This window comes from Acanthaster planci, linkage group LG15, assembly GCF_054643075.1.
Source record: "Acanthaster planci isolate LZ-2023a linkage group LG15, COTS_SCS, whole genome shotgun sequence".
Lineage (NCBI taxonomy): Eukaryota > Metazoa > Echinodermata > Asteroidea > Valvatida > Acanthasteridae > Acanthaster > Acanthaster planci.
The window spans coordinates 12,178,928-12,204,849 of record NC_141791.1 but is presented as its reverse complement, the minus strand read 5'-3'; the positions used below and the strand labels follow the sequence as shown (position 1 = coordinate 12,204,849).

The window sequence follows — 25,922 nt, the reverse complement described above, 5'->3', positions numbered from 1 at the left end:
TTGAGCAGCGGTACTACTGAGGGCTAGCATCTGGAGTCCAAGCAAGGGTGGATACATCTGCTTTATGTATACACACCCATATGCTGTGATCTACATCGATTGGCAAGATGGGCTTGGTTCTGACGTGGCTTCTTACTTGTACTGATGCGAGCTTGTTGGTGTCATCGTCGTACATCTCTCCGATCTCATTCTTGAGACGGTCTACGGCATCCTCCTCCAGTTCCTCCTCCTCTTCCTCTTCTTCCTCCTCTTCCTCGAACTCCTCGGCCAGGAGGGCCTCGATGTCTTCCTCTTCCTCGTCGTCTTCCTGCTCCTCTTCCGAGTGCTCCGAGTCATCGCTGTCTCGGTCGGCCGCTCGCTGGGCCTTTGTTTTTGGCAGGAAGAAAGGACAAGGGTTACTGTAACAAGGATGTTATGCCAAGCATACAGCTGTAGGAAACATGCGCCTTGAGTTACAGTAAAACCTGACGACATTCTTCCATTGATCATTTTTAACAAATGTCTGAATCTGGCCTTTCTGCTCGCAATATGCAATGAAATATTGCTAGAGCTGCTTGCATGGTGAATTTTGGTTATCGCTTGCCACAGGATGTGCACATATTTACTTAGGGGTCTTCTATTTTGGAAACAGACACACTGAGTTCTGTTGGAAGAGCACTTCTACAGTATCCTGGGAGTCGGGAGTTTGAATCCCACCTCAGAAAACTGTCTATGAAAACTGGTCCAAGCATGTCTTGCAGATTCTTACGTGTAACTCATTTTTATCCAACATCCCTTAGTGGAAAAGCACTCTGACAAACTCAGAGCATAAAGTGATTTCTCCATACTCTAATAAAAACAACTTGTACTTTCAAACCCATTTTGTACGTGAAGCAAACAGAATTTTTTAATAGCGGCAATAATGTGAGTGCATTTTGACCACAGTGCCAAGCTTGCAAGACAGACGTGGAGGCATAGTGCAACGATGCGGCTGGATAATTCACACATTCTCGGGATCAAGATTTGCGGCACAACGTTCTTGTTTTACTGATGGTTCACTGGCCCCGTTTATAGTGTATTTAACATTCTTTTTATCCTTCACTAAAAACGGACGATGAACTCTTGTGGTGCAAAGTGTTTCTGTGATTACATGCACGAAAACTTGTGTGCCTCGGTGAGCGTGAGTGGGCGTTGGTTGTGTGTGTACATACCCTTTGTATGGCCTGGTGAACATTTGAAGATAAAAATAGATTGAGGAAAAGGAACTGATTATTTCATGGTATATGCTCTTTGGTATTATAGGAAGGGTTGGGGAAATAAATTATTATGAAATATGACAGCTGGTGATTCTTATCATTCTGACGATGACAGAAATGATGATGACATTGACATCTGTGACAGAAACGATGACACAGAGAAATAAACTATTATGGAAGATAACAGCTGGTGATTCTTATTATTCTGACAATGACAATAATGATGATGACACTGACATCTGTGACAGAAGCAATGACAAAGATAGTAAACAGATATAGCCATTGAAATGGAGCTTGAAGCTGGAATTACTAGACAATCGGCCAATATTATGCAGGGGTCCTCATCTTTGATACCACACGGAAGTTTTATTTATTTATGGTATTGTTAATCTCAGTTCTGTTGACTCTGTTAAACGTGATTCAGAAACAGCAAAAAAGGCAAATCTTCAACGAGTAAAAATCTTTGAAGCTGCTTGAATTTCAAGAAATTATTTGACAATTTTGACTTTCAAAATACAGCTTTTCCTCCAGGTTGCTTTGCGAAGAGAGCTGTGGAGATCTCTGATTGCCCAATTATCTGTCTTTGCATTCTGACGACTTGGTCAGAGGATGAAATGCCGAAAAAATGCTTCAAGGTCAAGGAAAAAACACGCCTGAAAGACAGCTATTTTCCCAGAGCGAAGCTACTCACGATTCTCTCAGCCTTCCTCTCCGCCACCTCTGCAACCAGCTCCTGCCTCCTCTTGTTGATCATGGCCTCCCGCTCTTTCTTCTTGCGCAGCTTGCGCCGCTCCTTCCGCGCCAGTCGCCGGTCCCGCTTCTTCTTCCACTTGTCCAGCTTGGGCGGCAGAAGGCGGCCCTGGATGTCTGCGTCCTCCACCGCGAGGATGACGGCCGCGTCCGGGAAGAGGCCATGCTCTGCCAGGTAGTGGGCCTCCTCAACAGTGCGTGGGAAGCCCTCCAGGACAAATCCGGTGGACCTGTCCGGAAAATGGAGGAGTCCAAAATGAAAAGCAGGAATACAAGACTTGTCAGGCTGTGCAAAGCTAGGAAATGGGCCTTTTGCAAAGATGTCGAGGAAGCCTTCCAGGACAAATCCTGTTGATCATTCGAAAAGTGGAAGACTGACTACCAAGAAATGCAAGCCAGGAATTTCGTCTACTTTCGAAGCACAACAGCATCATTGTAGGAAAATGGAACTAGGAAGACAAAGACAATGAGGCCTGTTGAAAAAACACGACACAACAGCTGCACAAAACCAGCAAGTGGGCTTCTGCCGTGAAGCAGTGGAACTCTCCTGGCTAAAATGCAAGTCAGATTTCAAATGCCTTTGTCAGGCTTAGCTGCATTTTCCACAAAACTTTCATTTTTGAAACACCTTCCATTTGCTGCAAAAACAAACAGTAAAACCTACCACTTTCTACGGGAAAAAAAATGCTCTCCAAGCAAGTTGATGAAGCTCTGCATATTGTTCAAGAATTTCAAATGTCCAAACTAAGTTGTTAGATTCTTGAGTGCAAGTGGGTACATATGAGGAGTTGGGGTCGGTATTGTTATGACAGAGACATATTTCTTGGCCCATAACCGACATCCCCACGCTTTCCTTTCTACATGATATATCTACAAGCAAAACTTAGTCCCCGAGTGAATCTGGGTACAGAACCTACTTGAACGGCTCGGAGTTCCACCAGCCGGGGACGATCTTCTCCAAGGTGTCGGGGGTCAAAGATTCTTCCTCCATCAGGTTGCCTTTGATGTTCTCTTCCTCTTCCGTCCACTCAATCTCCGGCTCCTCCTCCGGCTATTGGAAGGATAAGAAGCAAATATCAAAACGATTTCCAGGTGATATAGTCTACTCCATCACAGGCCTGTCACACGCAAATTGCAAGTTAATTCACAAATCCTGTAACCCACAGCAGAAGCCAAACAATGACAAAGGATTGCTTTTATCTCAGTTCATCTAGACAGCTTGTAACTTAACTTGCAATGGATAATGGACTTGTGATGGACACCACAACAATGATTAACTTTACTTTGATCTTTGATAAAGATATTTTCCTTTCCTCTAAAAAGTTTTTCGTGGGCAATTTCTCTGAGGGGAAATTTCTCTGAAAAACAACAACCCTTTTTCCTGTTTCCTGTTCCAAGAACCTCCTGCAGATGTCAACTAATTTCAACATGCTTCAGCATCACCTGATCACCTTCATAAACAAAGTCCCAGATGCACTGACTGACGAACAGTTTGATCCTGAGAAAATTTTGCCCAGAGGCAAGTGACAAGGGACACTGACACACAGGCAGGGGACAGACATGTGGATAAAAAGGATCAGACGAATGAAAACTATTAGGAACCTAGGATGGGGGGAAGCACAGTGCTAAATGTTGGAATTTGTAACAAATTCTCGGTCTCACCTCTTCTGTTTCTTCTTTGTTTTCGGCAGAGGCAGCCTCGTCTGCTTCACCTTTTATACCATTTCAAAACAAAACGATGTTATGAATAATAACGCTCGAATAAATCTAACTGAATGCTACAAAGGAGGCAAGGCTTCATTTCCAAGGGGGCCGTATTTGGAGGTGGAAGCTCAAATGTGTGCAGATGATTTCAAGCGTTCATATAATGTTCACATTACATACGCTCACATTAACCTCAGGAGGTGCTGTAAATAGACCATCTAAATCTGCGTCGGTGAGCTACCATGGTATGAAGGATTTGTGTCCAACAGACCGATGTTTGAATGAACAGTCATGCAAGGCACATGCATTATACATGCCCACCTGCACATGCACACAATGTGCCAGTGGGGTAGTGTCAGTGTGCATGGCCTCTCTTGCTTATGGTGCCTCTATTCTGATCACAAACCTTATCATTAAACAGCAGTGGGTTGTCTACTCACCTGAGCCTTCCACACCAGCTGGAGCAGTCTGGCTCTCGCCCGGTCCGGTCCCAGCCTCTCCTCCCGATGTTGCCTCCTCCTCCTCCGGCTCGCTGTCCGGCTCCTCTTCCTCCTCCTCGTACTCGGGGCCGATCTTCTTCTTGGTCTTGGCGATGACTAGCTCCTGCAGCCGCTCCTTGAAGCAGATGTGGAAGAGGCCCAGGTTCTCGGCCAGGTAGCGTCCGTGTAGGGTCTTGCCTGCGCCCCGGGGCCCCAGGATGAGGAGACGGACGGGAGGGGGCTGGAATAGAGAGGCAAAATGGGAGGAGACTAAAGACCAAGACCGAGCAAAAACTGTCCACAGGAATGGTGGTCCTTTCACAGGAACAAGTCCTTGCACAAGTCCCTTCACAAGTCCCTTCCCGAGGCCAGTCATAAGTAACAGGGTGAACAATGAAAAAGAATGCTTTTGTTACAGTTCATTTGAATAGCTTGTGAATTGGCTTAAGACTGAACGACTTGAGATGGACTTGTGATGGACTTGCAGGGACTTGAGATGGACTTGTGATGGACTTGCAGGGACTTGTGATGGAGTTGTGATGGACTTGCAGGGACTTGTAATGGAGTTGTGATGGACTTGCAGGGACTTTTGATGGACTTGTGACGGACTTGCAGGGACTTGAGATGGACTTGTGATGGACTTGCAGGGACTTGAGATGGACTTGTGATGGACTTGCAAGGACTTGTGAAGGAGTTGAACACAACCCTGCTCAAGTTCACGAGGGAAGTTACCCTGGTAACTTGTAACTAATTGAATAGATTTAGCCAAAAATGACAAGAGGAGGAACACCATTCTCCTTCCAAACTCACCTGAAACGGTTTACCCTTAGCCACGTACAGCATGGGCTCAGCCAGGAACTTGTCCCGGGATTCGGTGCTGGAAAAGTAGTAGACCTTCTCCCGGTACTTCGCAGCAATCTCGGGGTTACCAGGCCAAAGCACATAGCTGTCCTTGTACTGGACGGGGCAGAAGTGCTTGGTGTCGCCAAACTGCTTCTTTTTGTTCTTCATCATCTCTTCGTCCTTTTTTGGGGGGGTCATAAAAAAATTTGTACTGTTTAGGCATAATTTATAAAGAATAATCTTTCAGATTTCAGAGTTGATGCTTTCTGTTTCAATATCTGACAGGTGTCCTCTACAGAGAGTTAGAGATCGATGTGTTTGAAGTTCGATTTAAAAAAAAAAAAGAATTCTTTTTCCAAATTATACTGAAACTACATTTCCAAAAAGCCAATTTCAATCAATTACGGTTCGCACGGTTGTTAAACATGTCAGTGGAACCGGTCTTGGACAAATTAGATCTTTGTTATCACTGTGTAGAGGGCAGTATTGTTGCCTGCTTCTAAGAACCATGTTTGTACTGGCAGTGATGGCATGCCCCAGCCAAATTTGGCTAAAACAATGCATGGAACATACCCCTAAATTTTCAACGGAATGAGCACAAAACCACCTTATATTGTATACGTGGTTTGCGGCCAATAAGATGTCTTAAGCTCAACCCAAAAGTTATGGCAGCGGCTGCAAATTTCACATGTGACACTGACTTACCTCCTCCTCTTCCATCTCATCTTCCTCCTCTGCCTCCGCATCTTCTTCCTCTTCGTCCAGATCGATGCTGGTATACTCCCATGGGCGGTAGGAGAACGGCTCTGGAATACAAGGGAGCAAGAAGTGAACCTTCAAACTGAATGATGTACTGCAGGAGTCAATCTTGCTTACTTGATATTCAAAACTTCACCCGAGGGTCCTTTGCAGAAAATGACACACACTTCACTTGGAGTCAGTGCTAAGTGAGTTTTTGTAACCTACAGCGTGTTCCTTGTGGAGACTGACGGACCCTGTCTACAGTCGACAGAACTGTGCAAAAACTGCTGAATGAGCACAACCGGCATCTTCCCGTAAGCACCAATTTCACAAAGCAGCTCAGCACAATAATTCACTAATTATTCACAGATTATCCATTCTTAGCAAAAATATGGTAAGCAACCAAAGAAGCATCCAGAGTGCAGTAGTTGAGACTGGCTCTCCACTTGTATCTGCTTATTAAAAAATCTGCTTATGCAGTTTTCTCCTTAGCAGGTACAAGAAGTTGGGTCAAACGCTGTCACAAATATGACGACAGTGTTACACCGAGTCTCTAAACAATATTGGTCTGACCAGCCCCTCCCTGTTACACTTGAGCAAAAGACTGAGGATGAACTCACGTTCTACGGCAGTGAAGGCTTCTTTCGTCAAGTCCTCTACCTGACGATTCTCGATGTCCACCACGATGGGTTCCACGTTCAGCATGCCCGTCACCAAGGCCTGTACTGATGGCCACTCGCGCTCAAATTCGGTGCGCAGTTCCTTGAACTGGGTGGTCTCCAGGCCCTCGGGGGGCAAGGGGTCCTCCACGGGGGGCGGAGTCTCCAGGTGCTCCTCCTCTTCTTCCCCTTGCTCTGCGTCCTCTGTGCCTTTGCCTAATGAAGCGATTGGAAAGCATTAAGGTCTCACATGGGGTCTAAAAAAGCTCGATTGCACATTTGGCTTTGGCTCCAGGCTTCATTTCAATCTGAGTCCTAATGTGAAAATTCTAGTGTCCATGATGAAGCTGAAACTAAAGACTTTGCCACACTTGAAAAATGACCATAATCTGTAGACCTTAAAAAGTGACCAAACATGTGAAAGTGCTCTAATGAATAAAACCATTTCTTAAGAAGCTCCTTATGTTCCTGATAAATTGACATATCCACATGGACATTAAACTCACCAAATTTGCAAATAAAATTTCTCTAAACATCAAAATATAGCTGTCCAATAAGTTGCAACAGTAGAAAGTATAATTCCCCAAAGAATTAATATCTGATTCTTAAATCTAACAAATGGTACACACCTCAATCTTTCTTTAAAAAGCAAGATGCGTAATTGACAAAGATGACATTCCTCATTAAAAAAATGCCAAAACAAAATGGCATTTGCGAGTGGAACTCGCAATACAAAAATATTTTTCAGACACAATTCAAGCTGTGATCACCAACACCAGCAGAAATGAATATGGAAATGAGATGAATATGCATATGAAATGACTATTCACGCCATGGACCAATCAAAGTGCTTCATTACCTTCTCCATCCACCCCAGTAATATCACCTGATGAGGTTTGTCCAATCACCACTTTAGGGGGCTCAGCAAACTGATCTGATATGTGTATGATGGCATGAGGGTGGGCAGGCCAACGGAGGTGGGGGTGGTTTGAAGTTTTAGTGGAAAAAGTTAGTTGTAGGGATTTTGCAGCAAAAGTCGGCAAAGATTCAAGGTAGGGTGTTGGGTATGGTAACAATGAGGAAAGCAAAAACAATAAAATGATGTGGATGAAGGGTGACGATGACAGAACCAAACTAATACATTTCACACAAAAAAAGATAGGCGTAAAATCTTACATTTGCATAAATGAGTTTTGCCCTCACTTATTCAAATTAAGTTCAAATGTCTTAATTGTTGCATCTCAGAATTTTTCAGTTCAGAATTTAAGAAATGCCCAGGTTGTAAAATTCAGTCAACAGAAAAGTGTTGGGTATGAAATGCAGTCATTACACCCACTCCATGCATATTTATGAGCAAAATGTAATTGGCCTATGTTTTACTGGGTCTAAAACCAAAAATATCAATCAAGAAAGGTTTCTTGAACAAGATTTTCAGGCCATTACAGACTTCAGATTTGACAATACGGCCGTTTCACAATAGTGCACCACCAGGAGTTTGCAACATGTTGGCCAATCACAATGCGCAAAATTTGTCCACCCAATGCGCATTTGGAAAGGTTGACAAAATTTGCGCGTTATGATTGGCCAACGCATTGCAAACTCTTGGTGGCGCACTATTGTGAATCACCTGTATTTGTGATGAACTTAAATATAGCAAGACTTTTCTAGGGGTTTCACCCTTCACCAATATATACTTATGAATGCATGAGCCCTGAACTTGACCAACAGAGGGTGCAATTTTCCTAGCAATGGAGGCTCCTGTGACGGGAAGTTGGAACTACACTTCCCGGTTCACAGACAAATACGAAATGCACATGTTACAGTCGCGTCACTACCAGCAAAATAAGCTCTCCCGACCATCCTGGTTCTTTTCAACCAATGAGGAGGGTGCCTCTGCTCAAGGCAGATACTCAGTGTTGTCTGAGGGCTTGCAAAAAAAGTTTGCAGGCTTTGACACTTGGGTGGGGTTCAAACCCACGACCTCCTGCTTACAAGTCAAGACCTCTGCTTGCCGGTTTGAGTCAAAATGATATATCAGGCTAATTTATTAAAGGCTTCAAATTTCTGTCACAAAGTTTGAATCAAATCACTCAGCATCAATAACTTCCACGTTAAAAATCTGCATTATTCCCACACAAAGGTTTGAGTCAAAATGACATATCAGGCTAATTTATTAAAGGCTTCAAATTTATGTCACAAAGTTTGAATCAAATCACTCAGCATCAATAACTTCCACGTTAAACATCTGCATTATTCCCTCACAAAGGACCAAGCCCTAAATGTCACAAAGTGCAATGGAAAGGATGAACAGCTTTTTCACTTCCAGTCGCTATTCAAACACTTTTAAAAATTTAAAAGTAAAGACACAAAAAGGAATGAAAAATATAAAAGTGCTGCCACACAGAGAGAAACACAACTCAATGATTTGAGAGAGCAGGCAACATGCAACTGTCTGGCTTTTGTCACGAATCTTAAAATCCACAGCAAACTAAAGCCATGATTCATGCAGCCGAGCCATGATGCAATTCTACCTGAAGTCTTCGCGTCAACGTCCATGGCAGAGACTGCCGTGCTGGGCTCGGTGATCGTGGGCGTGGCCAGCAAAGCTGATGAGGGCGTAGCATGAGAAGGGGAGCAAAGCATGGAGGCAAGACGATCAGCTTGCAACAATTCTAACTGTCTCTGAGAGCATTTCTGCTTTGCAAACTTTGTTGTAGGAGGAAAGGGCTCAACAGGATGAAGGTAAAAATCTGCATCTTTGTACTTTGGGCAAACGTGAAAACAGCTCGCATTATGGTGCAGTTATAAACCAAAGAAAGCACTGCATTCCTTAAAAAGAAAAGGAGAATTGGCAAGAGTTGTTCAGGGAAAGTTGAAGATCACGGTACCTTTCTATGCATGAGAGCTGTGGAAACACCTGTTTTGTTTTCATATCAATATACTGCTCCATGCACTCAAAGTACTTCGTGAGCTATATAGTTTATCAAGGTAACAGGTGATGTGGGGGTTGAGGGAACAGCCAGAGAGTATTTGGAGATCTCATGAGCCATGGACATAAGGATGCTGATGTGATGAATGCTGCTATACCAGACATTCATCAAACATCCACTTTTGCCCAGGAAATTTGTCCATGCCTGTGTCAGGTCATATACCTCGACACACATTCCTTCGTGCCTACTGATGGTTGGATTTGGTTCCTCTTTATAAATCACCTTTGGCTTCATTTTCTTGGGGACTTGCCAAAGGAACTGACCTCAAATCAACACAATTTATCAAAGTCAAACTCAGGACTTGGGTGATCCCCAACAAAAAAAACAGTCTTTAAGTGAAACACTAGCCAGCCACATATACCGAAGTGCAAACACTACAGTGCAGTTCTGTGCTTGCTTAATCTTAAACTCCACACTGATAACAAAAGTACAACATGGTTGTTCCCAACATGTTTTATTTCATCTTGTAACCACCAGTGCAGTGTTTTCATTCACTGTACAAAGCTTCCAAGCCTGTGCACTCTTTAAGAGAAACGTATGTAGATTTTTTGCATTTGAAATTGTGCTGAACAGAGAAAGAGAAAGTGCTGTGACTACAGGCACTATACAACAGAGAAGGAATCGTGTGCAAAGCATTTGGAGGAAAGGAGTGCGTTCACACAGAGCAGGTGGGAGCGTGGGCGTGTGTGTCTACCTCCATCCTCTGTTGCCTCCGCCGGTTCCGGCTCCGCCTCTTCGGTGGGCTGCTCGGTTTTCTCCACCTCGCCTTCCTCTTTCTCCCCACCTTCCTTTTCTTCTTCCTCCTCCTCCTGTTTGGGTTCTCCTTCTGAAGAGGCGGTGATGATTTTTAAAGTGGGAGGCGGACAGCGATCAACCAAAGATGGATGGAACTGGATTATGTCTATGTCTACATTTTATCTCTTGGGAGAGATTTGTTCCTTTCCCAAAAAATGAACTTTTTTTTTCTATTTTTGTAAACTTGTCTCAACAGCTGATGAACTTGTCAGTTAGAATATCAATTAATTACAAGAATTGACAACAACACGCAGGTAGCTACAACAAACACTTGACCACTTTACATAATGGACAGGTGACGGGCACTGACCACAATAAACAAGTACACGTTGTTCCAGAGGACAGGTGGTGGCAGTGAACAGGTGGACTCTGTGAGCAGGCAGCCAAAATGAATGGCTGGTCAAACAGGTGGTAATAACGGGCCAAACTGGACAAAATAAACACCTGCCATTTACAGGTGGTGATAATACAGTTGTCATAACAGGTTGCCACAATGGACTGACTGGTGGCCACAGAGGCACAAAGGATCAGAGTGAACAGGTGGGCCAAAATGGACGGGTTAACACAGGTGAACACAGTGGCACCGTACCTCGCCCTCAATGAAAAAAAAATACTCTACTTGATCCATGCTCTTTGTTTTCCAAGCAGTGACAGTTTAAAAATCTAAACTTCGGATGTGATGAAAAGAGCAGACACGTTAAAAAAAAAGCTTTGGTAGAAAATTGCAAACTTCATTGCTGCTAATTTTACATGCCCAAAACATGCAAGCGACAAGTCCATGCTTCATTCATACATGCACATATGCACATGCAACAGCCACACAAACCACGTCAATCTACATGTAAATCAACATTTGTAAAGTTGGCCTCACAATGAAACCAAATTTTACAAATGAAGTTCCATTTCAGTGGTCCCTCCAGTCACAATGTTCAATAATTACACACTCTGTGTATCATTAAAGCACCATTTCAAAATCTTATCGGGTGGGTGTCGGACAGAACGGTCCGACCGATACATTTATTATCGGTTGGCTATCAGGTGAAGTGTTCTCAAGTGGCCAACTCTAAGCGATAAATGCTTATGCATTGCATCACTCCCAAGGCTATGTGGTTTCAGCGGAGCAACACCCCCTCCATTGTTCACTCAACACAAGTCACTGTTATTATTTTTAATAAAATGGCCCTGTCCTATAGTCAACCAATAGGAATTTTAAAATGATGCCTAATTTTTCAAGGAAACCTTTTGAGGAAGTTTTCAACAAAACAGCATTTTTCCTAGCAGAGCAAAACGCCATGGACCTTTATTGGAAAGGACACAGGACTTCAGCAGCGGTCCAAATGTCATTCTTGTCCAAAATATCACTGATGTATTTACCATTTAAACATATATTGGTCCAAACAGTTCTTAGACAACAGCAAGAGAAAGAATAAACTAGCACATCTATGTCTTGAAATTGAGCTTTGCAAGGTTTTCATTCAGAAATATTCAACCAGAACAAATGAGGTCAAATTTTGTGAAATCTTATTTGACAAAAGCAGGTCATGTGATCCAACATCTACATCATTTACCGTCTTCTCCTTCTGCAGCTCCTTCTCCCGCCTCCTCAGCAAGCCTCTTTCTCTCTTCCTCCTCTTCCCGCCTCTTTTCCTCCAGTTCTCTCTCTGTCTGCAGTCTGTTCATTGACGATGCAAGGGTCAAGAAGGAGAAAATGAGTTATTTTCAAGACACAACACTGGATGCACTTAGTTCAAGCATTCCTCCATAATTTTTATCTTTCAGCTGAAACAAATGTTGGTATTTAATGGTGTCTGTGTCAAACAATGCTTTCAGAGACACAAAACTGGGGAAAAACTCAGTCCTTATCCCAAATATGCCAATGACCACAAGTCTCTCTGTACCCCAGACCTCAGTTAGTACCGTAGTCAAGTTCATCGCAAGTCATTTCACAAGTCCAGTCGTGATGAGCCTTTTCACAAGTCACACATAGCAGGGTGAACAATGACAAAGGAATGCTTTTGTCACAGTTCCTTTCAGTGGATTGTGACTTGACCTGCGGCTGGATTTGCCCTCGGATGGATTCGTAGAGACTTGCAGGCACTTCTGCTGGATGCAACTCCAACATGGTCTCAGCATATATTTGTAGCACAACCACACGCATCAACATTCCAGGTTTGCTTTGTTCTGGTGACTTTTAAATCTGGACGAAGACAGTACATTTTTTGTGCTCATTCAGTTGAAAATGCACACCTCTACCACTGCATATACCAATGAGAACACATGCCCAAGACCGTGTCCCCTTTTACTTTCATTAGTGTCAGTAGGCCAGCATAATCCACATAACAGATGTCCCAAAAATCATACACCATCAATGTGCTCTTCCAAGAGAGACATGATATGCAATTGTGGAACATTACAACAAGCTTAAAAATGGTACTACCTCTCCGAGTCCGTGCTCCTATGAATGGTAGGCATGCAAGAAACAACAGACAAGTTTTTAGGAGACTATATATCTCTAAACAATCAAGTTTTTTATTCACAGCCATAAACAAAGCAACTTCATAAACATGAAGCTGTGACTATTCTATGCAGTAAAATACTACGTTAAAAACAGCAACATTAGACTATGGTCCTGAAATCCAAAATATCGAAAGAATCAACAGGAAGAGAGACAACTTACAGACGAAATGATTCTGAAAAACCAAGACAAGCTTCTGGAGACTGTGGCATCATCGAGCCAGTTAACTGTGATATTTGGTGGTCATATTGCAAATGTGATAGTTGATGACTTGCTTTTTTGTGTATGCTAACTACAAGACTCTGACTTGAGGAAAAGGGTGTGTGGTGACCCCATCTATGCCAGATGGGGAGAGTAGGAAGAGCGAGTAGTGATGATGAGATGGACACGCGAAGATGCCTCCTACCTCGCCTCCTCCAGGACCCGGGCCTTCTCTCTCTCCTCCTCGTCCTTGCGCTCCTGCACCTTCCGGTCCACCTCTTCCTTGTTCAGCTTGTACCACCTCTTCAGGAGGTAGGCGCCATTCTCGCTGGCATCCTTCAGGAAGATGACCTCGTCCGGGGCCAGGCCACGGTCGATCAGGGCCGTCCAGTGCTCCCTTGTCTGGGGAAAGTTGTCCAGGACCCAACCACCAGCTCTGCATGAATAGATGACAGTTTCAATTAGTGGCTGCAGAAGCCAGGAAAAGTTTTACGGGCCAACCTGATCAGCCAGGACAGTGGTCCAATCTGGTCCATGATGACTACATCACATAAACTCACTTATACAACACTGATCACTAGAACCCAAGTGGTATAATTGTGAATACAATTTATCCTTCACTACAGTAACATGGTATTTTCACTATCTGTGGAATGCATGTTGCAGTTCACACGAATGGTTTGTGGCTTGAGCAGAGACTAGGCTACCTGTATTGTGCGAGTCGTGTGAAGTAGTTGACTACATACAGTGCTTCATAAGACTTAATCAACTTTTAATGCCAGGAGTTATAAGGATTAACAAGGTTTTACTCAAAAGGAGTTAAAAAGAGATACTCACAAGGAGTTACCCAAAAGGAGTTTCTTAAGAGTTCTTCAAAATGAGTGGCACATGAGGAATAATTACAAGGGATTACTCAAAAAAATTTTCATGGAATAACAAGGAGTTTCAGAGCGTTACTTACAAGGTACTCACATGAGTCCCTTAGGATCTAATGAATTCCTCACAATGAATGGCAAAAGAGTTCCAAGCTACTCACATGGGTCCTTTGGGATCCTTCCGCCTCAGTTCCTTGTGGATCTCAGTGACGGCCTCCTCCAGGGCATCCACGTACTGCTCAGGGGCCAGAGCGTAGGTCTGCTTCTCCGCTTCCTGGACGGCAGCTGCCACCATGGCCTGGACTTCTGGGTGAGTCTCGTCCACCTCGATTGCCGGCGGGGGAGGGGCAGTGACCGTTGTCGTGGCCTCGGTGAGGGCTTGGGAAGGGGCAGGCTCCGAGATGGTGGTTGAGTCTTTGACCGTGGATGTGTCGCCTGAGATCAAGATTTGTAAAGATTTTGAAAACACGCAATACCAAGTTCACTCACTCTTACAGTTTGTAATTCAGTCTGATGACCCAAAGTATAAACCACATTACATCAATTATCAGCATATTATAATGGACTCATACATAACCATTTTTAGGTCTGCAGAGTTCTTCTGGTTCCAAGTTACATTCTTTTCTATTCTTTGTTACTGCCCTTGGGTTCACAGACCCACGACACGACAAACCACGGCACAAGAAACCTTTCGAGTCATAAAAAATTAGGGACATACTGATCTGAGATGAAATCTGCCTTACCCTCATCTCCTTTCTTTTCTCCTTCACTTTGGGAAGGTTCTATGAGTATGAAATGAAGTGATATGAAAAAAGAGTGCCAGTGAATTAATCTGCAAAATCTGTGCATGGTGTGAATAAATATGTATGGTGAGTATTCACATCGAATGATTTTCCAAATTGATTACTTTGGTCTCAGCCGTTCTACTGTGATGAAAAATGGGGCATTTTGAATCAGGGGAATAATTTCTTCAATCAATTCTCTCTTACTGAAATTCCCAACAAAACTTAAGCCCAACAGAAATTCTTTTTGACAGTTTTCAGATTCAAAGAGAAAATCACGAGTTTCAATAAAATGAATGTGCTTTACAGGTGTGTAAGCTTCTTGTTAAACAATCAGTGCAGAAATTCCATTTTTATGAAGATGAATTAGTTTAGGCTGAAAGGGAATGTTGACTACAAAGAGTCTTTTACAGAAACTGTGGCAGAAATTCTGTCAGTCGTGTGTTTTTGATAAGAAGCCGGTAGCTCAGGTGAATATGGCCACATTACTGATTAAATTTCAAACCACAGAGGAAATTAAATTTTCAGGAAGGGATTAAGTATGGAAGTGACGTTTAGGAAATGTGTTTTTGGTTCCAAACATCATGATGATGAATTAGGCAAATATTAGATACTTTTCAAATTATATTATGTATATCATTTTGAAAACAATCTGCATTACAGGATTCATGTCTCATGAGAAGTAACCTTTACTTCAGGTCTGTATTGAACAACTAACTATTTATCTACCACAGGTTAATTTTACAACACAGGAGGCAAACTGCAATTCAACAGAAAGTAAGTGGCATTAATATAAAGAGTGACATATTAACAAAAAAGTAAATAAGAACACAGATTGAAGAGATGCCAGAATCACACTGGACGGAAAGTGACAAGTCTTGACACGAAAGACGAAAATTAATTTGAAACAATACACAAGGTACAAAAGTTGAGGGGGAAATGCTGATATATAACAAAACCACAATAAAATGGACGGTTGGCATGTTGAAGACTGCATGATGAAATTGATGCGACTTTTGTGGGCAATGCTTATTTACCAAACGAATGATCATCAAAACGATATTAAAAACTTTGTGTATTTTCTCATTCTGACGGAGCCAACCATTATGTGCATGTTGCAAGTAAACTGACTAGCATATGGTGCCAAATTTGGGGTATATCATTAATTTCTCTTTACTACAAGAAAACACGTCAGGAAGGTATTAAAGTAGTGACGACCCTTTGACCTGTAAAATAAAAGATACAAAGTGCTCAAAACCACTGTTGATCACCATGGTGATGATGGAGGTGCAGAAAATCACAGCACAGCAAACTGAATTTAGAAGTGACAACGGTGGTCACAGCAACCAGACTGAAAGTGTTGACAGTGACGGTCTTTGTGTAGCATAGATGCTCCCTGGGTAGAGCCGACAGCTGTCTGATGAGGGCATGCCTGAGCCTGCTGGTCAAATGGCCACGTTATGTGAGAGACTGGAATGTGTGAGTGAGCCAACACTGGTGGATCTGAGCTTTAAATTTCAAGGAATTGGTCTTTAACCGAGTACACGAATGAACAATGTACACGGGGCATTAAATTCAGGAGTTTACTCTTGTGAGCCGTATCACACAGCATTCAGAGTGCATAGGGTTTAAATTAGGTTAGGCTTGCCGTTGCACCACGTACAAGGAAGAATCTCTTTGATGAGTGTGTGGTTCTGAGAAGAACTGATGGTGAAAACTCGGTTCTTCTCAGAACCACACACTCATAAAAGTGATTCTGCCTTGTACATGGTGCAACCGCAAGCCTAACCTAATTTAGTACTTCCACCATGCATAGCTTCAAGTCTTATCAGTAAACAGGGTTTGCTAGGCAAAGCCAGGTTACCAACCAAAACTGCTTCTACGGTACACCATTTCTGACTCATTCTCTACAGACAAATTGTCTGATAAATCGACAGGAAATTTACTTGACAAATTAGCTGTGCCACATACTTCTATAGCAAGATTGATGCCAAGTCAAGTTATTGGTTTCTTTTTCTCGTCGAATATTTTGATTTGGAGTGGGTAAATAGGAATTTTTTGTTAGATTTTGAAAAAGAAATTGGTCTCCGAAAAAAAGTTTTAAAATTAACTCCATCCTTTTGGTCACCAAAGTCCCAAAGCTGACGGAGGAGAAGGCCATATAGTGTGGTTAACTGAAGCTAAAGTCTGAGCATTCGATGATTACTGAGTTCAACAATAATAGTTCGGTGCATACGGTGGCAGACTGCCAAGGCACAAATATGCAAGAATTTCCTTTCATAAGGGGGGGTACGACCTATTTATTCACACCCCGATGAAAGGAAACTCTTGCATATTTGTGCCCCTGGCGGAGCGCTTTTCAAAGTGGGAGGGGGGGATAATTGTGAAACCACTGCGCATTAGACATTGACAAATCCAATGGGCCACGCCCATTATAGGAGTTGCTTTGAGTGGGGGGCCATGCCCCAGTCAAAAATGTAGTGGGAGCCACTCCCCTTCTCGGTTTCTGTCGCCAGTGAGTACGTGCATGTGCTCAGATCCACCTGTGTCTCAACCAAAGAAAGTCCCACAAGTCCACAGCAAACCAAGCAACACACGGGGAGGGATAAGGTGGGATGGAGGGAAGGGAATCCACAGCAAACCAGGAAGGGTGATCAAAGTCCGACGATTTTTCTCTCTCTCTCTCTCTACCTTCGCTGTCCCCACCAGCCATCTCACGCTCCGTCTCTGTCCCCTCGCCCGAGTCCTCCTCCTTCTCCCCCTCGGGGAGAGTGGGTTGGTCCGATTCTGGCTCGGCCTTGTCAGCATCGGTGTCAGTGTCGGCCTTCTCCTTTTCTTCTGCGTAGGGGTGATTGGTTTACAAAGTTGGATAAAGGAAGGATGAGGGATTGGGGAAGTTATTATTAATGATCTGAAGCGATCACCGGTGGAATGTTAAGCCCCGAGGTGTTGATCCGTCACATGTTACCATTTAATGACCAAACGAACGTCATAATTTCTTCTGTGATAGATCAAGGTTTACTAAAGGCAAAGTCACAGAAGGAGGTAAGTCCATCCCCAGTGCATGTTGCTCTTTAATGAACCTTGATGCACCAGTGAATATATACCGTACTTCGGGCTGGATATAACATTATTACATTCGACTGACTAAGGTTAGGAGGGACTACAAAATAATACTTAAGGCATTGGTAAATAGCGAGGTTTAGCAACATCTTATGGGGAAAAAAACTGGAGCGTGGACAGTTTAGGCACACATACACACACACACAAATGGCTTTTATGATTGCATATTAACTGATGTTCGCATAGGGTGTGCTAGTAAACCTCCCTAATATCATCACATGATCAGCCTGAATACAAGGCTAGGTATTCATGATCAGCTTGAGTACAAGGCTAGGTTTTCATGATCGGCTTGAGTACAAGGCTAGGTATTCATGATCAGCTTGAGTACAAGGCTAGGTATTCATGATCAGCTTGAATATAAGGCTAGGTATTCATGACCAGCTTGAGTACATGGCTGGGTTTTTCACGCTCACAAGAAGTTGTAAGAGCATTTTCACCGGTAAATTAAAGTTTGTTAATGAGCAGTTACTCTTTTGTGAGCGCAGATCCAGCACCCTGGAATTTAATTACACAGTTGAAGCACTGTCGGTCAGGATAACAACTACGTGCAGAGAGAAACTCAGTATATGCTCTTTCTATAGTTGAAATTTGAAGGGGCTTTAATGAAAGCCTTGGGCGTGAATGTGGGAATCACAGTTCATTGCACTAACCAAGTTGGCTCTACAGAGGTTACTTTTCAAATCACAGTCGATATCTTGTGTATATTATTCCACTCTGACTGGCAAGAGCATACAGGCGTTACAATATTGAGGCAACACCATAGTTACGGTTAGTATAATTCCCATTATGAGTTTAACCTTTGACCCATCTAACCATTCAAACAATGCAGCAGTACTTATTAGCAAAAAAACAGTGCATCAAAACAGGCATGTTAGAAATTAATGAAAACGAGAATGCATTTCAGATATCAAATCTTAATTTAAGCGTGTCCTTTGCAAATGACACCCTTTTAATTAAACAGAGGAATCCAGCACATTTCACTGGAAATTCCCGATGACCCTTAAAAATGTGGGAAGCGATGTGTTGGATCTTAAACGGACAGACTGTCATGAAACAGTGGCTCTGGGCAACACTTATTACAATGCTTACTGCAATAAATGGATTCGTCCAAAAAACAGGCTGACATCTCCAAAGAGTCTGGGCTAACGCGATGTAAAGTTAGGCAGGCTAAGACACAACCCAGCGCTAGTAATATTTTATATTTTCTTTGAAAAAGATTCAAGTTGTAGGTGTGGCCTCATTGCACTCTACGTTAACAAATTTGAACCCACTCATGTAGGGCATTTCAATATCATAAACAGCCATACACAGACTTGTGTCTACCTTTTCCTTGGCACTTAGAACACGTGGAATCACCAAATCATGCTCTTTAGTACAAGTTTAAACCAAATTTATTTAAATTTCATGCCCTAGGTATGTCAAAATGTAATGTACAGGTAGACAAGCACCGTATTCCGTTTGGGGAAGAAAATGCATCAATGGACCACCACAGTGGTAATGAGAGACGGTTTGCAGCGATGCAATTGATGCGGGGAGGAGGTTGTTGGCAACGATGACCTCAAAACACGAACTGCAAAAACATAGTCTGAGATGAACACAAGGGGCACAATGCGGTTGACTGCAATCATGTGTGGATACATTCACGTACATACATGTACATATAGAATTACTGATTACATTTATTACTGTTAAGTACTCTGGTGTAGTTCACTCCGCACTGTGTCAAAAATGTTAGACAGGTGAGGGTTTAGGATGGGGGCAGGACAGTGGAGATAAGTGGGAGGTGGGGGTGAGGTGGGGTTGGGGGTAGAGGGGATGTGAAGACAAGGGTGGAGTGAGAACAAGAATACGTTTGTGATTGTTTGTGGTGTAAAATGAGGGATAGGGGTGGGAACTGGGGTGGGGATAGGGTTGGGAATTGGGGTGGGGATAGGGGTGAAAATTGGGGTGGGGATAGGGTTGGGAAATGGGGTGGGGATAGGGGTGGGAATTGGGGGTGGGGTAAGGTGGCAGTTGGGGTGGGGGTAGGGGTGGAAAATGGGGTGGGGGTAAGGTGGCAGTTGGGGTAGATTGGGGTGGGGGCAGGGTGTCGGTTGGGGTGGGGTAGGTGTGGTGGTTGGGGAGGGAATGGGAGTAGTAGAGAGATACGGCTAGGAACAGATGCAGAGTGAGTGGAGTAAGGGTTTGGGGAAGGTGTGTAGTGGGGCATAAGCATGGTTTACACCAAGCGCTAAGCGTGTCTGAGTTTGTTGTGTTACATCAATGGGCGGGGTGTTGCGGAAAGCTTGAGGTCACATGACCCAATACCTTGTTCATCCAAGTCATCCGCGTCGCCCTCTGAAGCAGCTGTTTCAATTTTTCAGGAAAAGTAACAATTTGAATATTCAATGACAAACACAGACCTAACATAGCTCAAAAATGTGGAAATAAGTTCAAAAAAGGGTTGGAAGATTTTGAGACTTTCAAAATTGAGAACAAATCAAAACAAAGAATTAATAAAAGACTGTAACCCCGTTTGATCAACAAAACTGTGAAGAATGGCTCTCAAAGGATTTCCTTTAAAAAAAAGTTGAAATAGGTCAGCCCAGAATATATCCATACAAACTGATCTACGGAATGGAAATACATTTGCCTTTGGCAAAATATCTGCATTAACCTTGAGTGTATTCCAAAGCATAAACGAGAGCAGGCATACGTGTTGCATCCTCTTCCCAATACGAAGAGTTTTATTGGCATCAACCACTTACAGTCTCTATAATGTCATCAACAGTCTCCCGACCACAATTCGGCCAACGAGGCCACAGACCCCATTTCAATTTATCCGTCGTGAATTTCAAGGCAATACTTTGAGGTGACTTACTCTCTTCCTTCTCCCGTAGCTTGGCCTTGACAGTAGCGATGGCCGACTCCAATGCCTCCAGCCGGTGTAGCTCCACCTGTTTGGCCTTGTGCACTGCCATGCGGGACTTGATCAGCTCATCCAGATCCAGCACCTGTATGCAAATATAAACAAATTTTATGCAGAAATATATGCAAAGTTATGCAAATGTATGTAGTTTTTATGCATATGTTGCTCTTTTATATGCATATGAAATTGACTCACTATTCTGTGCAAGCAAACCATGCTAATACCTACAATGTTATGCAAATTTGTGTAATAATTAGGCGTCACAACGCACACATGCCGCAGAGTTTGAGCTTCAAAAGAACAAAAATGTAGTTTGCTCAAGCAAACGCATTGAGCAAAAGTTAATTCATATGCTTATAAGATGGGAACTGAAATTCGAAACTTGCCAAAGTGTTCATTTTTAAAGTGATTCAAGACACTAGGAACTTATTTACACTGAATATTAACATGGAATTAAAATTAATATGACACATTAATATGACTATTTTTTAGATTTTTCCAATAGATATCAATGTGTGACACGTTCAGAGCCCAATGGCTTTCTTGCCATGGCTGTTCACTGGACACTTACCCTGCCGTTGAACTTGTGTGCGAGCAAGTGACACATGGTGGACTTCCCAGAGAGGGGTGGACCCACCACACACAGCTTACAGGGTGGCCGGGGCTGGGGGCTGACCAGGTAGGGCCGGGGGTTCTTCAGGAACTTCTCCATGGCCTCCGGGCTGGACATGACATAGATCTTGTCCAGGAACCTGCCCAGGAGGGTGGAAAGAGTGCAATCCTTGCTTTAAGGACCTCACTTCTGTGTAACTTATTTGTGTCCTCGGCTGTCAAACTTGGTAAGAATTTCACATCCAGCAAGGTTCTCTACAAAATTCAATCCTCAATCCTTCTGTAGCGTGTAAGAAAGACTTCCTATATAGGTAATTTTAGTCTGTGTCACTCTCTGCGAGAAGCTTCGAAATTTGAGTCAAACAAAATTGTTGGGTTGTCCTGAAGGTGAGAATCGCCAGAAAACGAGTTGTCACATGGATGCTAGCGCTTGCACACATTGGGCACAGGCTGTTGGAATACCAAGCTGGCTCACTGCCAGAAGTTGAACTACAACCAAACTTGCCCCTACAAAGAGTTCAGACTCACCCTACTGCAAACTCGGGTTTGCCCGGTACCACGTTGCCTTTCTGGAGCTCCACGGGGCAGGCACGGGCCCAGCGGCTGCGGCGCCATCGATAGCGGGGCGCCACCATGTTGGTGCCGCCCAGCGTGCGCATCAGCTCCTCCGTCTCCACGTCCTCGGGGAGGTCCTCCTCGTCCGGGTTCTGCAGCCGGATAGGCACGGCCGCCCGGCGCAGCACAAAGGTGTTGAGCTTGGCCAGGAGCTCCTTGAAGAGGCCAGCGGCCGGCTTGTTGGCGTCCATCTCAATCAAGTACTGCTGGGGGTGGTCCGCAATGTAATCCTGCAGACGGAAGAGGAGAGGGGGGCATTTACCACCTCTTCTGAGGTTTGTTTTAGTACTTACAACCAAGACTTTGTTCTGTTGTGTCTCTAAACTACACATTTAGGGGAATTTGAGTACTACATCACGGTGTGTTACTCCAGCCAAACTTTCCCCCCAAAAATTTGCTGACAAGAAACAGCCAAACCAATTCTTAGCTTTGACCATCTAAATGCAGTCAAGATGTTGCTTGTTGAGTATGACCTCATTTACGGCCTCAGCTTGAAAAATGTAGATCACAGAAAGACTACTATGACCTTGTGACGACTCTGCCCGACAAACCTGACCTGTTTTGGTTTCTGGGAAGTTGCCAAATTCTAAAAGAGTCATATGAGCAGTGCACAGTAAACTGCCACAGTCATGCATATGTGGTGTGCAACTCAAAAAAGGGAGAGCTTTTTACAGAAAAAAAAAAAGGATTTCACAAAAACATTTCCACTTTTTTTCCTCAACACCATTTTTGTAATACTTGTCCATCATGCAAAGATTGCTGACAGAACAACTAACAAAACTGAATCCTTCGACAGCAATGTTCCTCACCTCCAGCATCCTGAGCATTTTGTCCTTGTAAGTCACGATGTTCTCCTGTGCGTGATGCACCATGTCTTCTGGTCTCCTCACCAGCCGCTCGATGACCTCAAAGCTCAGCTCCTCTCGGGGCTCATCCTCCCCCTGCATCAGATCAAAACCAGAATTACAAATCAACACACTGGGTGCTTGAAAGAGACTAGACAGCCATTTGATCTTGACTTCCATTACTTTCCTTCATTCGTTTCCTCTGGCACCCTATTTTTGGCCAATTATCCATGACTTACCAGGAAAACTTTTTCCCAGCATTTCCAAGATTTCCAATGACATTGGCAACCCTGCCATGGAGTTGCGTGTACCTTTCAGCCGCAGCCAAGTAATTTGCACAGTCTTATTGAGTTCTGTGACTCATCTTACCTCCTCCTCGCCCATCCCTTCCTCCGCCTCCTCTTCTTCCTCTTCCTCTTCTTCCTCCTCCCCTTCGCCCTCGTGGCTGGGCTTGGGCTCGGGCTTGTCCGGGTTCCAGACATCGCTGGTGTACAGGTTGTTGGTGATAGGGTCCACTCTCTGGCCCACCCGCCTATCTTCCAGGTCCTTGTCTGGCATCTGAGGGAAGCCAAATTATTTTGATATGAAAAGATTTTGGATGTTAGAAATGTCAAAAGTGATATCAAGAAAAATACAGATGTCAAAAGTGTTGTCCCTTCAAAAGCTAATTACTTAAAGGTTTTAGGCATGAGCAATTGACATCAAAAGGGTCAAAAGCGTCATCCCCTGATGGGCTGATTTCTTTGAAGTGCTAGGCATAAGTATATGTCAAAAGCTTTAAAAAAGTCAGAAGTATTCTCCCCAGCTAAGCTAACTTCTTGAGGATTCTAGGCACAACAAACTGCTAAAAGCAGCAAAATGCTTGGCCAAAATTGGTTGCCAGCCAAAGAATTTGGTCTTTGTTGTACTCTGACAGGATTTTGACCTGGTGACCAGATTTCACTGGGTCCATTTTTAATAAACAAATCCTGGTTTCAGAGCAACAAAGTCAAATTCTACAAATGATGACCACATCTTAGCATACTGACAATAATACACTGCTCTGAGAAACAAAGATGTGTAGCAAGAGCCCTGAGGAAGTTATTTCATGAAACTGAACTGTTCTTCCTCAGAAATCGTTCACCATAGAGGATAATTCCAAAATGACGGATTCCTTTTTACTGTCTTTCTTACCCGCAAGTTAATAATGAAGTCCGGTTTGAGATTCCAGTTCTTCACTAGCTCTAGCTGGTCCGTAACCTTCATGTAGTCCTCGCTCAAAGATGGAAAGCCATCCAATACATAACCTGTCAAGGAACAATCCAACCTCAATTGCCTTTTCTCCTACTAAAATTTTCATTAAACTGAAAAAAAAATTTCTCCATATTTGGGAGGGATGAAAAAATTGGATTTGCCCTCAGTCCTCTAAAATCCTCCAAAATTTCCTGGAAATGTTACTTGGAGGTGTGCCTACTGCCTCAATCCTTCAAAATCCTCCGATTTGGGAGGGGTGAAAAAATTGGATTCGCCCTCAGTCCTCTAAAATCCTCCAAAATTTCCTGGAAATATTACTTGGAGGTGTGCCTACTGCCTCAATCCTTCAAAATCAAAAGATTTTGTTATAAGTAATTTAGAGGAGCCAAAAACATGCCAAACAATAAGACAGAACATTAATTTTCCTTGATGGTTTTTCCTTTTTTAACTTTCTGTAAAAACTGCCTATTGTGCTTCAGCTTTTGTGGGAATTTGGTACAAACGAACATTCAACAGAATGGAAGGCTAAATATTCAAATATTTTAGGATTTGAATTGGCCTTACATCCTTGGCATGAATGCTAGGGAGTTCTGAGGAAAAAAAATCAGCGACTCACCGTGATGCACCACCTCAGGCGAGTTGATCTTCTCCTCAATCAGCCGTGCTGCCATCTCCTCGGGCACAGCGCCACCGCGCTGCAGGATCTCCTGCAGGCGCTGGCCCAATTCTGTCTGCAGGTCCAGGTGCTGGAGGATGAGGTCGGTGGCGTGGACCAGCTCGCAGCGCCAAAACTGGGACAGGCGGCGGGCCAGGGCCGTCTTGCCAGCACCCGGCTTGCCCAGGACGATGAAGCATGTGGGCTTGGAGTGCAGGAAGCGTAGCTCCGCCTGACGAGTTTCAAAGAAAAAACAAATTTCAGACGAGGATTGTCTTAACACTTTCCTTACCACTTCTTACTCTTATCCTCCTGATACTTTCCGGGAGCCTTAACAAGTACAAAGAATAATGTCTCATGCAAGTTTTGACAATGGCTTGACAACATTTGGACATACCTTTCGTGGAAAAAATTACGGTCGAAAGATCTTGACCTTTTATTGACTGTTGAAACTACAAAAAAATCCTGATTGATATGTGGCTCTGAAATGACAACCAATAACTTCAAAACCCTCTGTCTACCTGCAATGACACTTTGTCACTGCACACCACTTGGATGGCTCCTAGTCAAAGCTAAGTTCCCAACAAACATAGATCTGTTATTGAGAGGCAGATATTATCAATAATTTTCTAGTGAAGATGATAAGGCTGAGTTTTGAAACAGTTTCATGTCCTTGCCCAGCAGTTTCTCCCATCAGCATTTTCTTTTTGAAATCCTATTTGGCTCAACTTTACACTAAGTGTTGTTGGTTGAATTTTGAGTTCAATGAGTGATAGCCCTTTAAAAAAAAAAAAAAACAGAAAAAAAGAAAACGCAATCTGTTTATAGGGTATGTGGCCCAAACTAATGACATTATACATGTATTTTCGTTGAGCCTGAAATACCTGATCCTCGTCAAATGGGTCGGCGTCCAGGGGTTGCAACAGTTCAGTCAACGACTCAGCTGCTTCGATGTCACTCATGCTGGTCACGCTGATAATTTGCTTCTCAATGGTGTTCTCCACTACAGGGGCTGCTGCCGTCATCCCCCCACCGGGGGTGACCGACTGGAAGGCGGCCATTGTGTTGGGCCTGGTCTCGGCCAGGTCTATCGTGACACTGGGCGTTGCCGCTTCAAAGTTTGCATCTTCCTACAGCAAAGTAATCCAAATCAATACAAAACACAGGTCCCTTTTCCCACTCACTTCATGAAATTTGTGCACGTAGAATAAACAGAGCGATAGGTATAGATCTGTGCACTGATTGCAACTTGTTTTTTTTTCTACTGTTGATCCAGTATTTTCAGCATCTCAAGTCGGTGTTTTCAGCATTGTGGTTGCAGTAGAAATAGGTACCCAGCCAATCCGTAACAAGTGGTTCTGG

The 25,922-nt window shown here is 43.5% G+C and overlaps 1 protein-coding gene across 18 annotated transcripts in view; it reads right to left on the bottom strand.

The window, feature by feature from the left end:
- Positions 1–25,922, bottom strand: part of ak9 (adenylate kinase 9) — a 36,539-nt gene that overhangs the window by 9,461 nt on the left and 1,156 nt on the right. The window contains exons 2-27 of one of the 18 annotated variants that reach the window (XM_087146548.1): positions 25,445–25,690; positions 24,522–24,792; positions 23,846–23,958; positions 23,042–23,230; positions 22,637–22,768; positions 21,741–22,057; positions 21,172–21,352; positions 20,553–20,685; positions 20,000–20,038; positions 17,261–17,407; positions 14,531–14,569; positions 13,949–14,222; positions 13,118–13,348; positions 12,634–12,651; positions 11,765–11,868; positions 10,096–10,227; positions 8,943–9,017; positions 7,271–7,345; positions 6,373–6,627; positions 5,717–5,817; positions 4,979–5,191; positions 4,130–4,409; positions 3,648–3,697; positions 2,903–3,036; positions 1,927–2,215; positions 137–364 (exon numbers count right to left, since the gene is read on the bottom strand). In XM_087146548.1, coding sequence (XP_087002674.1) covers positions 137–364; positions 1,927–2,215; positions 2,903–3,036; positions 3,648–3,697; positions 4,130–4,409; positions 4,979–5,191; positions 5,717–5,817; positions 6,373–6,627; positions 7,271–7,345; positions 8,943–9,017; positions 10,096–10,227; positions 11,765–11,868; positions 12,634–12,651; positions 13,118–13,348; positions 13,949–14,222; positions 14,531–14,569; positions 17,261–17,407; positions 20,000–20,038; positions 20,553–20,685; positions 21,172–21,352; positions 21,741–22,057; positions 22,637–22,768; positions 23,042–23,230; positions 23,846–23,958; positions 24,522–24,792; positions 25,445–25,690 — 4,266 coding nt within the window. The remainder of the gene's footprint in view (positions 1–136; positions 365–1,926; positions 2,216–2,902; positions 3,037–3,647; positions 3,698–4,129; positions 4,410–4,978; positions 5,192–5,716; positions 5,818–6,372; positions 6,628–7,270; positions 7,346–8,942; positions 9,018–10,095; positions 10,228–11,764; positions 11,869–12,633; positions 12,652–13,117; positions 13,349–13,948; positions 14,223–14,530; positions 14,570–17,260; positions 17,408–19,999; positions 20,039–20,552; positions 20,686–21,171; positions 21,353–21,740; positions 22,058–22,636; positions 22,769–23,041; positions 23,231–23,845; positions 23,959–24,521; positions 24,793–25,444; positions 25,691–25,922) is intronic. The other 17 variants (XM_087146550.1, XM_087146551.1, XM_087146552.1 and 14 more) reach the window with 17 other exon arrangements.